Below are 18682 nucleotides of genomic sequence, written 5' to 3'. Positions count from 1 at the left end.
TTCATCCCCGTATGCTGTTTCCCTTTCTCACCTTTCAACTGCTTTGAACATTTTTCCAGAAATTAGAACTTCCTTGCATAGTTTCCACATGGGTTCAAGACGAGAGATTTCCCTGAAATGGCTTTTCTCCTCATGTTGGGAAGGTTCTGGAGAACTCTCCAAGTTCATCCATGGTCACATTTATGCTGTTGCCGAGAGTTTTCCCATGGCTTTATGACAGATGGTATGTGCTCTAAAAACAACCATATTTTCTGTTAGCTCAGTGCTGCTCTGTACTGGCGGTTGTCTCCTTTGGAAAATTACGTGCATTCCACCCCAAATTGCTTTTTATCTAAAACATTTGGAGTGCTGTTTTGTAGGGAATGTATTAATTTGATTTGTTCTAATTACCAGGGGATATAAAAGTCTGGGCCTCAGTGAAAGAGAATTTAAAGATAGACTTTGTCACAAAACTCTGGAACACATCTTAGACAGGAGAGCTGCATAAAGCTATTGACAATAAAACTACTGTTTCATTTCACTGAAACAACCAAGGATCAGTAGGATCAGACTCAGCAATCTTGGTGGGGTTTAGTTGTTAATAAATTTTGTATAAAACCAGATTCTCAGCTGCTATAAATCAATATAGCTTTATTGAGTCAAAGTAACAGTTCAACCAGCTCAGAACCCAGCCCATTGCTTTCACATCTATTTGAGAAATACGTGCAGACAATGCTGGGAAGAAAGAAAAGACAAAAAAAGTCTTTTGACAACATTAAAGTTCTGCTACCTGACAAGCACTTCAAAGGCTGGCATTCTTTACCCATAAAGGAAAGCTGTCCTGCTCCTGCTGAGCTCAGCACTGCACAGGGCACCCAGGAAAAGCCATTTCCCACTTGCTCCTGATTAAAATGAACATTTCTGTTGCTCTGCTAAAAAAGCAGCTAAAAAGTGGCTGCACTCACGACACCAGGAGCACTGCCAAGCTAAATTATGCAGTGAAGAGGGGAAAAGATGGGCAGGTAGTGACAGGACAAAGGGGAATGGTTTTAAACCAAGGGAGCAGAGATTTACATAGCTATTGGGGAGAAATTGTTCCCTGTGAGGGTGGGGAGGCCCTGGCACAGGGTGCCCAGAGAAGCTGTGGCTGCCCCATCCCTGGAGTCTCCATGACCTAAAAGAAATGAATGAGCAGCTGTTAAGACACCACAGATCTTCAGTGGACAGGAATGAGCCAGAGCACGTGTGAAATGAGGACATAAATTAATAAAAATCTCAGCATCTTGTTAATTATGCCCTAAGCCATGTACACCCCACAAATCAGCAGCTTTACAAACCTGCATAACTCTTCAGCATTGCAATCCTTTCTGTTTTATACTACAACATGGAAAAGTCTTTTTTAGGGATTTTTTTTAGGTTTTTTTTTTTTTAACATTATGTGGTTATGGGTTACAATACCTAGGAAATTAAGGTTTATGCTACAATGTCAATGTTACCTCAACTATAGAGAAGATTGTACAATCTCAGAAGACCATCTGGCAAGAAATTGTTTTTGAAAGACATAAAAGCCAACAGATAGCACTGTTCATCAGCTTCACACCATCAGAAACCATCGGGTTTATCTTTGTACAGAGACCATCCGTGTCATCAGTCACATAATTTAGACTGAGAAATATATAAAGATTCTGTTCATGGCAATTACAGTTATAAAGACCAATAGAAAAATCATTTGCTGTGCTGTCAGCTCAGGGATTACAGATTTCATGTGAGGTTTTAGTGACCTTAGGGCATTAGAAGTGATATCCCTCTCAGCACAGTAGATTGAAAAGTATTGATGAGAGAGTCAAGATGAGAGAACAGCAGCTTGCTAAGACATTCCTCTGCCTCTGCCCATTTACTGCTACATTAATCTTTTCTTGATCTATTAAATTCCATTTTCTTGGACACTTATTCTGGGGACATGTAGGAAACTAGCTGAACCTATATCATCACGTCAGCTGGCACCCTAAAAGGAGTCCAAAGCCATGAACCCAAAAGGATAGGGAATATGTCACTTGGCAGTGCAGGATATGAGCTTTCCACCAACAAATCAGTGAGACTGTAGCTTCCTTTTCCCCCAGTGGCATTGGCATCAAGGCTTTTAGCTAAAACTGAAAGCATTTTCATTTTGCCAAGTTACAGAGCCACACCATAACCAATATTATCTCCACAGAAAAACTGATCCTGCACAGACTGAGATGGGAGGTACACTGACTTCATTAGGGTCAGGAGTCCACCTGCTTGTGCCTGCTCTGTACAATGTTTATTCACGTGAAATACCTGGCAAAGAATTCAAAAGCAGCTGGACTCCCCATCCCTGGAAGTGTTCCAGGCCAGGTTGGATGGGGCTCAGAGCAACCTGGGATAGTGGAAGGTGTCTCTGCCCATGACAGGGGCTGGAATGAGATGATCTCTAAGGTCCATTCCAACCCTGCTGCAAAGACCTTCAGAGAGTAAAAGGTACCAAAAAAGTAAGGTAGACCATAAGCAGTACTTTACAAACACTGAAGGAGTGCTGCAAACAGCTTTTTTCAAAGCTTTCTGGAGGAAAAAGCAGGAGGGGGAGGCTCAAGCAGGCTGGAGAATAGAGTGTGGGTTTACCTGCTCTTGCACTGTAACCCTGATGGAAAATTAATTCATAGCTTTAGAATTGCAGCTTCAATATCAATTCTGAGGAGCCTTGAAAGGCTTCAGTCTGATTCAGTGGTCATAAGCTTTTAGTCCTTAATGCCCCTCAAAATGTGCTCCTCAAGGCAGTGAGTGAGTCTTGCCCTGCTGAGATGATGAGCTGTGACCATGGGTGGTCACGGCAGGACTCAAGGACATTCCTTTCTGTACCTTGGGGAAGGCTTTATCATATCCCTGTCTGGAGGAACAGAAACTCTTCTGCAGTTCCTCGTTACAGCCCCCAAATCCGTGTGTGAGCTGTTCAGTCTGAGCAGACTGCACTGCCTCTTCACCAGGCTGCAGACAAGCTGAGACTTCCTGGGTCACCAAAATTTCTGTGATGAAGCATTAGCACAGAGAAAGGTGAAAATAAATACTTGAAAATAAAACACTTTCAGCTGGTTAGATTCCTAGGAATTTCTTATTGAACAGAATGAAAATCTTACTTAATATCATCTTCAGCAGTGGCCAACGCTCAAAATTGTTCATAACTTTGTTGCTCACAGACCCCACTGAATGCTAAAGGGATGGAAGGAGTGGCAGACTTGGCAGTGCTGGATTAATGGCTGCACTTCATGATTTTAAAAGCTTCTTCCAGCCTTAATGATTTGATTCTATCCCTGCTGAGCTTCACTCACCACCACTGACCCCATCGAACTCTCCAGCTGCACATCTGCCATCCCTTGCAGCAGCCTCTTTACTCTGTGGCTCAGGGAAAACTTCTAATTCAAGCCAGTGTTAGTGATAAAAGAATGAAGAAAACCACTGCAATGTCCATAATCAAACTGGGATGACTTTGAAGGTGCTACAGGTGCAAATGACAGTGGCCTCAAGCCCTGAGTCCCAGCCCTCACCTCTGACTCAAAGTGTGCATGGAAAAGGGGGACAAACACAGCATGTAGGGAACAAGAGGCACCTGTACTCAGCTGATGTGCTCAGTTAACCAAATTTACCTGGCTGTGCATCTAATTTATTTTTCTTCCTTTGTGCTGCCTGATTTGTATTCCCTAGAAATAGTCACTCTTCAGGATTTAGAAAATAATCTGCATGTTCTGGAGAAAATCAGATTTTCATCTCTTTGTCTCCCTTGCTGTCAAAATCTTACTTTATGCCTTCCTCTCGCAATCCATTTCAACAATTGCAGTGGCACAGGCAATATTTCTCTGTGCTTGATGAACTGAGGGACACTTGCATATATAACTGGGGGACAATGACTGTGCCTGAGTCTTCATGAAATGTTTGAGAGCACAAGGGGGAAATGCTGTATCCCAGCAGCATCTCACTTATCCTGACATAAAGAAAACAGCTCTGCAAACCAAGTGTCTCATCCATATTCAAAGTTAAAATCAACTCAAGCAGCACCTCAGCAGAGTGAGTCCAGCCAGCCAGGGCTGCCTCACCCAGGATTATCATCCCTCCAACTGGTGTTGTACTCAGTTTTCTTTATTCCAGCTAGGAAAGAGAAAAAACGACTTCTCACCAGTGTGAGAGTGGGTTAATGGATGTCTCAAAGCCCCTCGCTGTGATTCCTCCTGATCTCTCATGACATTTTTGGTGTAACACTCACATCTGTGCCAGAAGCAATGGGTCTAGCTGATAAAATACAATCCAAAAAGGAAATGTAGCCTTTCACAAGGTGACATATACCTCAAAATCATTAAACTAAGCAACAAAAGCACATGGTCTAAATCCATTTTCCATTATTTCCACACATAATTGTGTTCATCCTCAGAAACCAGCTTGTACAATGTACCTAGCTGAAAGAAAAGCAGAGAAATGTCCATCATACATAACAGATGGAAGGGAGTTTATATTTCTATAATTTTGACTTACAATTCTCTAACTGCACCACTTCAGCTTACGAAGTTTTCAGCAGATTCCACCACTGGAATTAGTCATGATGCTGAGGAAGTTCCCCATAACCAGCCCCATTTTTTCACTATTCACTGCATTTCTGTAAGAGTCTGAGAAGGAGAGCAGTTCCAGGAATATTCCTGCGCAGTGAAATCACAGGGCTGGTCCTTGTTAAGGGTACTGATGGCAGTGGTGAATGAGCACTGATTGTTGTTACCTTTTACATTTTAAAAGATAGTTATTGCAGATGAAAAATGCATAACCTTGGAATCTCTTCCCAAGGCACGTGGAGCCCAGAGTTGAGATGCACGGCACAGGCACGTTGCTGTGATTGCCTTCAGTGTGCTGCCTTCTTGTTCTGAAACACAGCGTAATGATTCCTCTTAAAACATCCATTTATAAAACCCACACCCACCAGAAGTGGGGAGGATCTGTAAGAAAGAACCTCTTACGGCTCCGGTGCCTCACCAACACCTCAGACCCATCTGATCACTGCTATCTGTTAGGACCAGGAAACAGAATTTGAGGGGTTTTTTAGACAGAAACCATGCTCCTGCATCACCTCAAAGGCTGCTACATGTCCTCTGCTCACTTTCCAAAGTTAATGGGTTATTGATCACTGCTGATCAGGCAAATGTGCCACCTGATGAATATGCAGACACATCATCAGGAGTGCTCTGAGCATCACAATGTTTTCTACATGGCTGGGTTCCTCACCCCAGTATTCTGAGGGGTTTTTAAATGGCTCTCTTCTTCTTAATCTCAATTAAAATGGATTAATTTATACTCCATGCAACATCCAAGAAATCAGTTTGGAGACTTAAAGTTCCTTTAAAATGCCACGTCAGCCTTGAAGCCTTGCTTTCTCCCTGCTCTTCTTGCCAGATTTCTCCTCCAAAGGAAACACAACAGTGAGCCTGGATGATGTTATTGCAAGGGATTGGGAAATTCAGCATCCCTCAGTCTTCCTGCATGAAAACCTCTGCAGAACAGACAAAATCAAAGTGTCACCTTATTCTGCTTTTAAACATCTGGTCATGTGAGTGTTTCTCTTGACAGCTCTTCCTCTTTTTCCCAGTGTCTCTTATTCAGGGACAGGGTTTTCATGGCTCACAGCAATGGCATTATGAGTGGTGCTTCAAGCTTGTATTTAAGTCTTAGGAAAGTGTCTCCTCTTTAAATAATGGAGAATATTCTCTGACCTGAAAGCCCTTTTTCCTATGGGAAAGTATCAGGGAGAACTAGGAAGAACTGTGGAACTTAAAGCACCGAGTGCTTTCACTGACAAAGCCCTGAGACAGCACTCCCAAAATGTTCTCCCCTGTAGCTTGCTCAACACACAGGAATTTTGGATAAGTAGGATTTCTATTAGTGTCTCAGTTATGAATAGATGTAAAGTCAGGCAACATTAAAAGCAGTTTCCCAGCTGTTTCAGCATAACAATTTCTTTGTAAATAAGGTGAATGTTATGTCAAGGCAGCTGTGAAAGTGATTTTATTGAGTCACTGGGCACAGATACCATGTAACTTATCCTTTAATTATTCTGAAACTTTGTAGATTTTGCTAACAAATAACATGTGACAGCAGGATATTTATGGATTCCTACAGATTGCTGTGTAATTACCCTTAGAGAGCTTTGTGGTGTGTGTACTGTGGAATTGTTATGTCTTTATTTTGGTACGTTGCAGTCTTAAATCTCTAAGGCATCCTCTCATTCACCACCACGCCTGGCAGCCTCTTTGCATTCATGGCAAGGGAGCCTGTCAGGGAGCAGACACAAATCCTAACACGTGTCTTCCCTAAAAGAATTGACTTTTGCTGTGTTTCTTATTACTATTCTCCCTGAAGGGTAGTAGAAGTCTTTTAGATTGAAAACAACATCGCTGTGCCATGTGTGGAAAAAGCAGCGCTGGCTTCAGAAGTGACTTTAGTGCAAACTGCTTCTGTTTAGGTGACAACAACAGCTTCCTTGTAAGCTCTGTATATGAGGGACTAGGGGTGCGAGTCTGATTTCCACAGCAGTTAAATTGTGCCAATCGCAGTCCAAAGCAAGCAGCTCAAAGCAGCAAGGATAAACCCCTTGGTTTTGGCAGTGATATATCATAGGGGCAAGTTCAGAAAGTCATAAAGTGCTCTCAGTTCAAAGGGAATTTAAAGCTCATCTCATTTCCACCCTCTGCCACGGACAGGGACACCTTCCACTAGACGGGTTTGCTCCAAGCCCCATCCAGCCTTGAAGTCCAGGTTTTGTTGGGAAGCACCCAAGGAGAGTGGGTGACAGGTGAAGCCATCCCTGTTTTTTGTGGATATGCCAGGACCAACCCCTCTCCTCTCCTGGGGTGTGTTAGGAGAGCTCCATCTCTCCACGAGTAAGTGATACAGGGGTCTCAAGGACTCTGCAGGTCAGTAGCAGCTCTGCTGCTTTTAAAGAGCTATCCAGCATTTTTGCTTCCTGACAGGAGATTGATGTGTCTTATTTGTATCTGTAGCATTTTGATGTTAAAAGTTTGGAAGCAGCTGCTGCCAACGCTCCTAAAAAAATGGGAAAATATGGGGCCCTGGAGAAAAAGTAGATGGGAAATTATAAATAAACTTGTGAGAAGACTGCAGTGTGAAAGGCACCATGTTGTTCTTCAACAGTCTGGGAACTGACTGCAACTTTTTCAAGAAATTTCTGTGACTAATTCTTCAGTAGCTTTTCAAAATCAAGCTGTCCTTTGTTGCTGTTTTTTACTTAATACTACTTTTTCATTCCCTTCTTACTGTCACGGCTTCCAGTGGGAATGTTTTCCACTAGAAATTTGGTATTAATTTATTGTGGATATTCTTCAACTGCTCCTAGTAAGATACTCATTCACTAAAGCTTTCATGGAAATGACCATCATGCATTCAGCTATGGGAAGAGTCCTGTGAAGCCACACCAGTATTACTGAGGACATTGGAGTGTCAGTAATTACCCATTTTCACTAAATAAACCACACTGTGTAAAGCACAATGTCCTGTAATAATAAAAACATTATTCCTGATGAAATGTTATTTGTCGGTCCCCTGATTGTTATCCATGACGTTTCATTTCCAGTCAAAGTAGAGAAATACAGCTCCAGCTCTGGGTCAGCTTTGCCACTCCCACTTGCTCTTTAGCTGGCTGCATGTTTCCTAGAAATCTTAAGGAAATTAGTTTCATGCTGTGTTAATTCTCTTCTTTATTTACAATTATTTGGTAAAAGAGTTGGAGCGAGACCAGAGGAGGCCATGAAGATGCTCCGAGGGATGAAGCATCTCTGCTACAAAGACAGGCTGGGAGGTGTTCACCTGGAAAAGAAAAGGATCCAGGGAGACCTTAGAGCCCCTTCCAGTGCCTAAAGGGGCTCCAAGAGTGCTGGAGAGGGGCTTTGGATGAGAGCTTTCAAAAATTGTATGTCACTGGCCTGAAACTGATCCCATCATCAGGTCACTGGCAGCAAAGACCAAGCCAAGCATTTTATAACATCTAAGTCTCTTCTTGACTGCTCATTTTTAACTTTTTTAACTCATTTTTAACCCACGAGCAACATTTCTGTTCACAACTGATTACATGCCAGCCCTGAGCAGAATGAGTGGGTTTTGAAGACATCAAGCAACAATTGATAGATCAAGACCAGGAATAAGCTCTCTTTTATCTAGAAAAACTGTAATGGAAATAATTGGAAAAATGTGTTTTATTATTTTCCCAGAGGAGATGATTAGGGAACCTGAAGGCAATGGCTGCTCTATGGAATAAATGATTTGAATTTTAACTGAAAATGCTGAGGCTCAAATGAAAAACCATTTAAGACAGCAGGAGAGTGTTTACCCATTTTTTTAAACTGTTTTTATTATTTCTAGTAAATATATTTGCATAATTTGTACATCCAAAGTATCCCAACTGGGACTAATTATCCACTGTGTTAGACAACATACAAACACACACCAGAGCCAACCTCTGATCTGGGAGTCACAATCCGGCGCTCAGTTGCAGCAAACAACACTTGATAAGCCAAAGTGTTCATTCTCTTTTCTGTTTTTGCCCCCATTTATTAAAAAGGGCTCATAGCCAAACCCTCACTGGCCCTTTCAGAAGGCAGAAGAACAAGGAAATATTGTGCCCTGGTTACTGCAAAGGGCTGGGGTTTGCAAATCAAAGCCAAGTCTCCATACTCTGGAGCAGATTTTCTGTCTGACAAGAAGCAGTTCAGCTCATCTGTGCCTCCGTAACCTATTTGTAAAAGGGTAGCAGCACTCCCATCCTCTTAGGGGCAGGCTGAGAGGGAAGGCATTAAGATTTGTGAAGAAATACCTAGAAGAATTTAAGAGACTAATATTTTAGGATTTTGTCACTCTGGGACTGGATGGGCTGATCATTGGGTGCAGCTGTGTTTCCTCATGGAAGCAGTAAAGCTTATGGTTTCCAGTACTAAAACTTAGCACTTGCAAGGTTGGGTGTGTTTCCCCAGCCAACTTTGCTGTTCCTGGTAACACCCCTGTTCATAAATGCCTCCTCCTGCCTCGCCATCAGGTGCACAGTGCAACTCCACTGCCTTTAACCCGACACACACTCGTAAAACCCGAGCTGCTGTTCAACTCTACACCGTAAGCTGAACCATCAAGAGGAAAATGTTGGCCATAAAACTTGTGGAGTTCCAGCTTCTGGGAGGCTGCAACATGCAATGTTCTAACTGCTTGTTAAGGTCAGGAATGAAAAATGAGCCAAGGAGGATTTTTATCAACTGCGCCACCAGTTCTCTAGAATGGATGCGTCCTCTTCACTCATAGAGGGCAAAGCCTCACTGCAGGAGCATTTTAACCCCTGATGTGGCCTCCTGTTTTCTGTTTCTTATATGGGGATACCAATTCCATATCCTGGTTCTCAACCAACTTCCAGCATTGTAAAATGTGTCCTGTACTTCAGAACAGGCTCCCAGGGCAGTGGTCACAGCCCCAAGGCTGCCAGAGCTCCAGGAGCATTTGGACAACACTCTCAGGGATGCATAGGGTAGGACTGTTGGGGTATCTGTGCAGGGCCAGGAGTTGGACTGGATGATCCTTGTGGGTCCCCCCTTCCAACTCAGGGTATTCCATGATTCTATGATCTTTTTATCCTGCCCAAATACCAAATATTTGCAGTAAGATGTCCTGTTAAACAACCTTGAGCTGATTACACTCGAACTTCTACAGCTTCACCAGAAACTTATTCTGAAGTCAGAATGGCAGTTCTGGGGGGAAACACTGAGCAGGAGGAAGGCTGCTGCTGCTGAAACCTAGGCATGCAGTAAGAGTGAATAATCACTGTAAACAACAAAAATACTCAGTGCCCATTTAGAGAAGGGCATCTAGAGAAGAAACCTATTATTTCCAGATCTAGCCAGACTCCTACACACAGTTCAGTTAGGACCTGTCTAATTATAGGAGTGTGGAAAAGTGTTGCCAACAGTATTAGATTGCCAAGTATTTTCCTTTGTGAAGGTATTCATTCATTGGTTGAGGAGCAGAGCTCTGGAATAACACATTTCTACCTCCATCACCCAGCACCAGTGTGACTGAAGGATAAACAAGGAGTTGCATTTGCAAAGCATTCAGCAGTTTACTGACAGCACTGGAGAGCTGCATAGTGAAACACCACCATCCAAGAATTAAAAGGTGTTCACTACTTCAGAGTATCCTGAAGGTCTGCCTTCCTGCTGAGGGAACCTGCTGCCTGTGAGAGTTCAGTTGGGGATTCACTCTGAGTGTCCTGGGCAGAAACCATGCCCTGTGCAGTAGAGAGGCTGCCATGGGGTGACATGGTCAGTACCAACAGCCCTGGAAGCAAATCATCTCCTTACTGGTCCACTACTTCCCTCCAGCTCCTGGTTATTACCTTGAAGTAGTACTTTAAAATCAATTTATACGAAGATATTTCATTTGATATGAAAGAGAAAAAAAAAAGTAAACAGGAACATTGAAAAAAAATTCTCCTTCTATTGAAGTTCCTGGAGAAAGCAAAATAGTCCTATTCAAGAGTCCCTGAATGTAGTAGTAAATTAAATCTCTGGTTTGATTGAAAATACTTAGTGGGAAATGAAAGGTCACTGTTCGAGAGGAGCCCCCAAGTCAGGTGTTTAAAGGGAAAACAGAAGCAATGCGATATGCAGTATCACTGCAACATTCACCTCTGCTGTAAGGTTATAGGGAGGGAGAACCTGCCCCCTGAATTAAGAGTGCCTTAATTACGTGTACCTGAGCTTCTGCTGGCTCCCAGGCTCAGCATGATTCGTAGCTTTGAGCTGTGAGGGAAAGCTGACTCCTCGCAGGGCTATGTGCAGAGGCACACGAGGAGCCTGCTGTGACAAGCCTCTCCTCTTCCTCAGCCAGGAGATGATCGCAGGGAGAAATCACACAGGCTCTGCACACACACACACAGGCACTGACATGTGGGCAGTGTTGTTTGGGTACTTTGGGCAGACTTTAGAAGAAGCCAAACAGACAGGACTCCAAGACACTACAGCACCAGAGCACTCAGATAATGCGCAGACTGGGTGATAAATTGGGGGGTGAGAGTAAAAGTGCATTTATCCACTGAAAACTCTTCCCCAGAGAAACAAAACTCTGCACGGTTTCCACAAAACCCCTGGGGAGAAGCTCGTGACCCCAGAGACAATAATACAGACATACAGGCAATGAAAAAATCAACAGTTTTAAATGATTCTCTTGGTATCCATCCCCCACCTCCACTCCATGACAGAGGTTTTCCTTTACCCAGATTTGAATCCTTGCAAGCTTTAATTCTGTTTCCTTGCCTGACAATATACCATCTGTGTTACGTATAGTGCCTCTTGCTTTCTTTGGGATTTGTAAAGGAAAACCAACAACCTTTAAACTGCAATTAATTTATCACTATACATATTATCTTCAGATTGCTTCACTACTGCCTCAGTAGCATTTGCAGCCCATCTTCGGTGAGGGCAGGGCTGACACGAGCACATCAATCTCTTCTTTTTTGCCCTGTAGGTCTGCAAATACCAACTACTCCCAGGCACCTCATGAGAAAGGAGTTGTTGTTGTGTTGAGTCAGAACCTGCAAGCCCAGGCACTCACCAGGAATGTTATTAATGTGTGCCATTTACTGAGTTATGTGTGCTTGTCTGACAGTAGGGAGGGGTACAGCTGGTTACCTGGGACTGGGGCTGCTGGGATAGCCCAGACTGTCTCTTTGGGAAGCAGGATGGACAGAGACTTTGGTAAAGGTAGCTGCAGCACCCAAACCACTCTAGGATTCTGTGACATCTAGGAAGAGCAGTATTTAGCAGCAGGTAGCATTGGGTTTCACTGTTCATTTGGCCATTTCTTAAAATGTGTTTATAACACTGCTACTGCAGATAACGAATTTTTATCATAAGGCTCCCCCCAGGAAAGGAAACCAAGACTCATAAGATCTGGGAAATTATAACAGAGAGTGAAGTCACAATGCATCCTAGGCCTGAGAGGATGCTGGACTGAGTAATCTGTATATAAAGAAAAGGTCATTTTGAGGGAAGATTTGCACAGAGGAAAATGGTTTACAAGTAGTAGAAGTAAATAATCCTTGCAAACTACTGGAGGTGATACAAACCAGCTGGGCTGAGTAGACAATGGGGAAAAAAGCAGATTTTCCTTCATAGACCCAAGAAACCACAACCCCCTCCCTGCCATCCTCTCCCAACCCTGTGATTTGTGCACATTTCTAGCTCAGAAAAAAAAGATCTCCTGGGTTTTGTCAGTCTACAGCAAAGGCCACATTTTTCCTACACTTAATAAAAGGGTTTGTTTCAAAGCCCTTAGCTTTATGCTGGGATAAACCTTCCATAGGGCCAATAATTCTAATCATATTTGGAATAAATTTGGTTTAAAAGAGTAGAAGTTTGACCTGGACAGAGTGTCAGGCAATGGAATACAAGTCAGCCTAATGGACTGCTTCTGATGTCCTCCATCTGGCTTAGGAAAACCATGTCCAACAGTTCATTGCTTAATGAAATGTCATCAGGTGGCATCAAACAGATCAACTTCCTAAGATAGCAAAAAAGCCTGGGATATTCCCCCATCTTGTGCCTTTCATAAATTTGGAAGAGTAGAATAGAAAACATACAGACACATGTTCCCCCTGCCCTTGGAAAAACCTGGCATTGCTGGGTCTGAAGGTAGGAAATGCAACGCCAGGCATGCTCACTTGGTATTTTGGGATTCCCCAGGCAGAGCTGCACCATCCCTGCTGTGCCCAGGCAAAAACCTGTCATCAATTCACTTGTAAAAGCAGTCCCCTGGATGCCACCCAGACACGGGAAACACACCCAAAACTTCCCAGATAGCCTCAAGAATGTCTGAGATGCCTCTCCCAAGGTATTTAAGGGTATAATTAGACAGACCTTTTAGAAATTAAAGGTGATGAAGTTGTAATGAATGAAATTTTCTTTTAGGTGAGGTTTAGAGAATGTAACGGATGAGGCACAGAAGGAGTTGGGGAAGGAAAAACATCCTGGGAAAGTCCAGTTGTCCTGGAGAAAGAATAAATACAAATGAACAGCAGAACATTCACTCCAAATTTTCTAACAAAAAACATTCTTTCTTAGATCTTCTTACAAAATTTGCTGTTGCCATTTGCTACACAGCAGAATGTTTTATTTATGTTCTGTATTTCCTAAAGGAAAATATTGGGAACTGCACTGAACCTCATTGGGAGGAATGATGTAATTGGATATAACATGAAGAATCACTGTTGCCGTTGCTTTTACCTATGACTAACTATTTAATCATGCCCATAATATCGCCTGTGCTGATGATGAGCTTGCTATGAAATGAAGGTTTTAAAACAATTCCTGCCAACTGCTTCTCAGCCTTCACTATTTCTTTTTTTCCATGGAACTCTGTCAGATGGACTCAAAACACATTTTTATTAATCTGCGCTAGAAAAAAACCTGGTCACATCCAAATCTGAGTGTGTACTGCCAGAGTTCTAAAGGCATGACTGCAAGGTGGCACATAAATCCGATCACTGCATGGGCAGCTCCTGCTTTCAGCAGACCAGTAAACAGATCAGTACCAATAAACAGGTCAGGAATTCAGGATCTGAGGAAAAAATGAGATTCTATAGCAAAGGAAGAAAGCTTATCCCCATGGAATGGACATTGCAAGAAACACAAGGTTTGGATTTTTCTAGTTCCACATGAAAGAGCACTTTTACAGTGGGGTGAGGAATGGGAAAAAGAAGCTGTTTGAGGGTTTCTGTGTATGTCTCTCACATCAGGAGTGTGTACGATGGTATTACCCCTCATGTGACTAAATCTCTTTTCTCACTTGAAACAGAAACTTTGCCCAGGATATGGGTGCCATCTGGGCACACAGATGCAGCTCCACCAGCACATCCCAGCTGTCCAAAGAGGGAACAAAGCCACTGCCTTCAGGTCTTCTGGGATTGCTGGGACAATGATGCCATGCTCCACATGTACAGTCCCCCAAGACAAAATTGCATGAAAGCCTAAGTACACAAAAATTAAGGCTGCAGTTGACCTCCAGGAGTATGAGAGTTCTTCAGAGCTTTTTCATATCTGAAAAGCCTCCAAACTCAGCATGACTTAAAACAGTTCTTGACTGATATAAATAATTAACAAGATCACTTATCACTTATCAGACCGCACGACATTTGGTAGTGACCACCTCTGGGAACCGCTCTTCTTATCTGCTTCTTACTTATTCAAAACCACATGCTACATCATAGCATCTCAGGACTCAGTTCCTACATTTCCTGTTTGTTTCATAAATAAACAAACCTGTTCCCTGAGACAAGACACAAACGCCCAAATGGCTCCAACCTCCTTCTAAGCAGTTGTAGAACATTAAGATTCCCACCAAGCCCCCTTTTTTGAGGCTGAGACCTACAGCTCCATCAGCTGCTCTTCATCAAACATGTGCTCCAGATGCTTCCCAAGCTCTGTTCCCCCTCTCAACATACATAAGCACCTCAATGTCTTTCTTATACTGAGGGGCTCAAAACTTACTCCAGAATTTGAGGTGCCTCAGCAGTCCCAGCAGAGAGGGATGGGCACTGCCCTGCTCCTGCTGCCCACACTGGTGCTGCTACAGGCCAGCTGACATTGGCCTTCTTGGCCACCTGGGAACATACCACACCATTTGCAGCTGCTGTCAACCACCACCCCCAGACCCTTTTCCATCTCTCAGCTTTCCAGGCACAATTCCCCACACCCAGGGCGTGGCCTCACACTGCTGTGAGTGAGGGCTCAGTGCCTGGCAGGGCAGGGGCAGACACCAGCCTTGGGCAGGTCTCATGTCATTGGGGCTGGGAATGCTGATGGGACATTGAACACATCCTGGTCTGCAACACGCTTAGGATATCACTGTTGGACAAAGACTTGTGGGCTGAAACACTTCCATCAGATAAACAAATTGGAACCATACAAGTGATGAAAAGGCCACAGTGGCTCACAACCAGCTGCCCAATGTATTGCCAGCCCGAGACCAGCAGCATCAGCAGCAAGCTGCAGTTGTGCAGCTGAGCAGACACGGTGTCACGTGTGGGGTCTCTCTGGGATCTGGGGGATCAGCTGTCCCACCTATTTCCCCTGCCAGCAGCTGCTGCCCCCAGGCTGCTTCCCTGGTGCTGGGCCTCAGGAGCAGGACAGGCCTCGGCACTGTGCATTCGCTGCTCAGCCATGGCTCACACAGCGCTGTGTCACCCACACTGACTTGGTCACAAATGCAAAACTTGGACGCATGAGAAGTTAATCCTATCCCCTCAAAACCACTCGCCACTCGGGCATCATCACTCAGGATGGTATGGGAGGAGCCCACAGATCGGTGTTGGCCATGTCACAATGGCCCCAGTGACATCATCACCCTGGCCTAAAAACACAAGCAGGGTGGCTGCACATCAATACAACCCTCTGAGTTGAGGAGAGCATCGCCGAGGAGGAGCTTGCCCAAGGCTGCTCAAGCACAAGGCTAAGTCAGAGGATTCTGGTGCCTCTGACACAGCTCACGCGCATCTCTCTCTTTACTCAGGGCTGGTGCACAACTGTCAGGCGGAGGAATGCCAGCAGTTCTGCGCAAGAGACGCTCCAGGCACTCGCCATCAACCTGTTCCAGATCCAACACGGCACAGCCGGACACAGTACCCGAGGAGCAAGGTGATAGCAAAAGCCTCTCTCCCCACAGCTCCCGATCGCTGGCACAGGTATACCAGGGCAGTCAGTGAGCAGGCAAGAACTATGCCAGGGCAAGGCAGGAGCTCTGCAAAAGGGCTAGGCTCTGGGCATTTGCTGGGGCACCCGTGCCTGACCTACCCTGCCCTTCAGCCAGCACAGCACAGACCCAGCAGGGTTCTGGGGCTGATCCTGCACGGACACTTGCCCAGCCCCACAGACATGCTCATGCCGGGGGCACTTTCTCTCCAGTGTGCATGCTGTGCCACCGGACCGAGGCAGACACCGACATCTGTGGGTACAAGAGAATGAAGTTCAAACTCTGTGTCCACAACTACTGCCAGGTAAGCTCTCTCGGGGCTCCCTCCAACTTTCTGCCCAGGAGGGGCCTTCCTTCCTCACCTAACAAGCTCCTGGCCTTCTCTGCTCTGCAGCTTCTTGCCACTGGGCTTTTCCCACAAGAGAGCACAGAAGACTTTCTCGTTGGAGACACCAGGCACGTCATCAAAGAAGCAGCCAAGAAGGTGAGGACCTCGCAGGCGCAGGGAGCTTGGCACCAGGAGAGGCTTGAGGCACCTCCTCCTGCTCCCCAGCAAAGAAGCCCCAGCCCTGGCACATGCAAGAGCCTCGTGTGCAGGTGGCTCTGTGGGCTCTAACCCAGCACTGCCCACATCCTGCTCCCTGCCCGGAGACGCAGGGCAGCCACAAAGCCCCAGTCCTGACACTCAGGGGGCTGCGGTGCTCTTTCCAGAGCTGCTTCATTTGCTACAAGATGGGGGCCAGCATCACCTGCTGTGAGACGGGCTGCGACCGCACCTTCCACCTGCCCTGCGCCCCAGACGGCGAATGTGTCACCCAGTACTTCGGGGCCTACAGGTAAGGGCTGCCCGCCCTTGCCTCAGAGACCCCGGCTTCATCTCCAAGCCCTTTCCATCTGCAGTGGCCATGCAAGGCAGAAGCCCACTGGGACAGCTGCCAGCAACCTGCCATAGACTGGGGAAGAGCCCACAAAGAGGCTGGGGTCTCTCACAGCTCCACCCCCCACATCGCCATCACTGCGGAAGGACTCTGCGCTTCCCACCTTCCCTCGCCCATCTCTTCCATCTTCCTCACAGGTCCTTCTGCTGGGAGCACCGCCCACAGCAGGCAGTGCACGCTCGTCCAAGCCAGGACAACACCTGCACCATCTGCCTGGACACCGTGGAAAACAGAATCTCCTACAAAACCATGGGCTGCCCTGCATGCCAAGACGCCCGCTTCCACCGGCAGTGCGTCCAGAGACTGGCTCTGCATGCTGGCATCGGCTTCCGATGCCCGTGTTGCCTGAACCAAGAGCCATTCATGATGGAAATGCTCACCATGGGGATCCGACTCTCCAAGAGGTTGGGTTTTCTCCTCCCAGCTCACAAGGTGTCAAGCACAAGTGCAGTGCCAGCCTAAGGACTGCCCTGGCAGGCCTGGCCACCTTCTGTACCATGCCTCTTGCCCGCAGCTCCACTGAGGAGCTGGAAACAGCACAGGCAGCGGAGCAGGGAGTGCCAGGATCTGCTTGATGCTGGGTCAGCTGGGCTCAACTCTTTCCCTTCCTTCTCTTGCAGACCCCCATCATGGGAGAGTGTCCAAGCAGTCACACCCTTAGGTCAGAGGCATGGCCGCTGCGATGCCAAAACGTGCCTTTGTCCAGGAGGCAGGGAGCACGCGGAGGAAGCGGGGTAAGCTGCCAAAGCAACAATGCAGGGCTCTGAATAGGACCTAAGATCTCCCCACAAGCTCAGGGATGTAGAACTAAGAACAAGGGCTCTGCCAGGCCAGGCCATCCCTTGCTCTGGCACTTTGTCCGCACAACCAGTACCTCCTTTGATCCTACAGACCCTGGCAACTGAGGCTGTGCAGCTCCTGCGCTGCCGAGGGCACCCACAGACACTGCTCCTCTTTGGGGAACAGCACCTACTCCTGGGAGTGCCACACCTGTGCTGGCACGGAGACTGGTAGGCACCAAAGCACTCGGTGCCCCGCACTGGGGACAGGCGCCAGGCTGGGCCTGGCAGCAGGGCCTTCAGCACGCCTTGGCTCCAGGACAGCTCTGGCTACCACAGGAGCCTCTCCTGCTTACGGCCTGCGTGGCCACCCTGATGACCTTCCTGCCCCTCTTCGCAGGCTCCACTGGCAAACCAGAGCTTGTCAGCCCCAGCACTTCCAGCCAGGAATTATCAACGCCCTCCCAGGGTGTGTTGCTCCTCAACAGCACCTGCTTCCTTCGCCCTCGGCAGGCCTTGAAGCGGCGCTACCCTGAGGAGGAAATACCATCACGGACAACGTACAGCCCTCCTGCAAAACGCCGCAGGATCGATGATGGCCCAGCCCACAGTGCCGATGAAAGCAGCCCCAGCACTTCCAGCCAGGAATTATCAACGCCCTCCCAGGGTGTGTTGCTCCTCAACAGCAGCTGCTTCCTTCGCCCTCGGCAGGCCTTGAAGCGGCGCTACCCTGAGGAGGAAATACCATCACGGACAACGTACAGCCCTCCTGCAAAACGCCGCAGGATCGATGATGGCCCAGCCCACAGTGCCAATGACAGCAGCCCCAGCACTTCCAGCCAGGAATTATCAATGCCCTCCCAGGGTGTGTTGCTCCTCAACAGCACCTGCTTCCTTCGCCCTCGGCAGGCCTTGAAGCGGCGCTACCCTGAGGAAGAAATACCATCACGGACAACGTACAGCCCTCCTGCAAAACGCCGCAGGATCGATGATGGCCCAGCCCACAGTGCCGATGACAGCAGCCCCAGCACTTCCTAACAGGCAGTGTCGACGCTGCCTGAAGGCGCTTTGGCCATCAACAGTCAGGCAGCACGGCCACGACGTACATACAGGCCACCATGGCTCTTCCACGGATCCACAACAGACAACCGCTCCCAGCCTGGGCCAATTCATATGAGACATGTCTGGCGGCAACAACAC

The 18682-nt window shown here is 46.6% G+C and overlaps 1 protein-coding gene across 1 annotated transcript; it reads left to right on the top strand.

The window, feature by feature from the left end:
• The first annotated feature begins 15439 nt into the window (after nucleotides 1–15439).
• LOC120410247 (PHD finger protein 7-like) lies at nucleotides 15440–18538 on the top strand. The gene is made up of 8 exons (XM_039554504.1): nucleotides 15440–15710; nucleotides 15978–16069; nucleotides 16160–16249; nucleotides 16477–16601; nucleotides 16841–17107; nucleotides 17324–17437; nucleotides 17595–17713; nucleotides 17883–18538. Exons 1-8 carry the CDS (start codon nucleotides 15614–15616, stop codon nucleotides 18518–18520), a joined length of 1542 nt encoding a protein of 513 aa, XP_039410438.1. The 5' UTR covers nucleotides 15440–15613; the 3' UTR covers nucleotides 18521–18538.
• The last annotated feature ends 144 nt before the right edge of the window (nucleotides 18539–18682 follow it).

This window comes from Corvus cornix, chromosome 6 (genome assembly GCF_000738735.6).
Source record: "Corvus cornix cornix isolate S_Up_H32 chromosome 6, ASM73873v5, whole genome shotgun sequence".
Taxonomy (NCBI): Eukaryota; Metazoa; Chordata; class Aves; order Passeriformes; family Corvidae; genus Corvus; species Corvus cornix.
Note: the sequence above shows the minus strand (reverse complement) of the source record. Positions and strands in the feature narration are given on the sequence as shown.

Excerpts from the sequence above, each read along its gene's own strand:
- LOC120410247 (XM_039554504.1), top strand. The coding sequence starts at position 15,614 with ATGCCAGCAGTTCTGCGCAAGAGACGCTCCAGGCACTCGCCATCAACC. Across the intron at positions 15,711-15,977 it reads CACAGTACCCGAGGAGCAAG|TGTGCATGCTGTGCCACCGG; the intron begins GTGATAGCAAAA and ends CTTTCTCTCCAG. Across the intron at positions 16,602-16,840 it reads CAGTACTTCGGGGCCTACAG|GTCCTTCTGCTGGGAGCACC; the intron begins GTAAGGGCTGCC and ends TCTTCCTCACAG.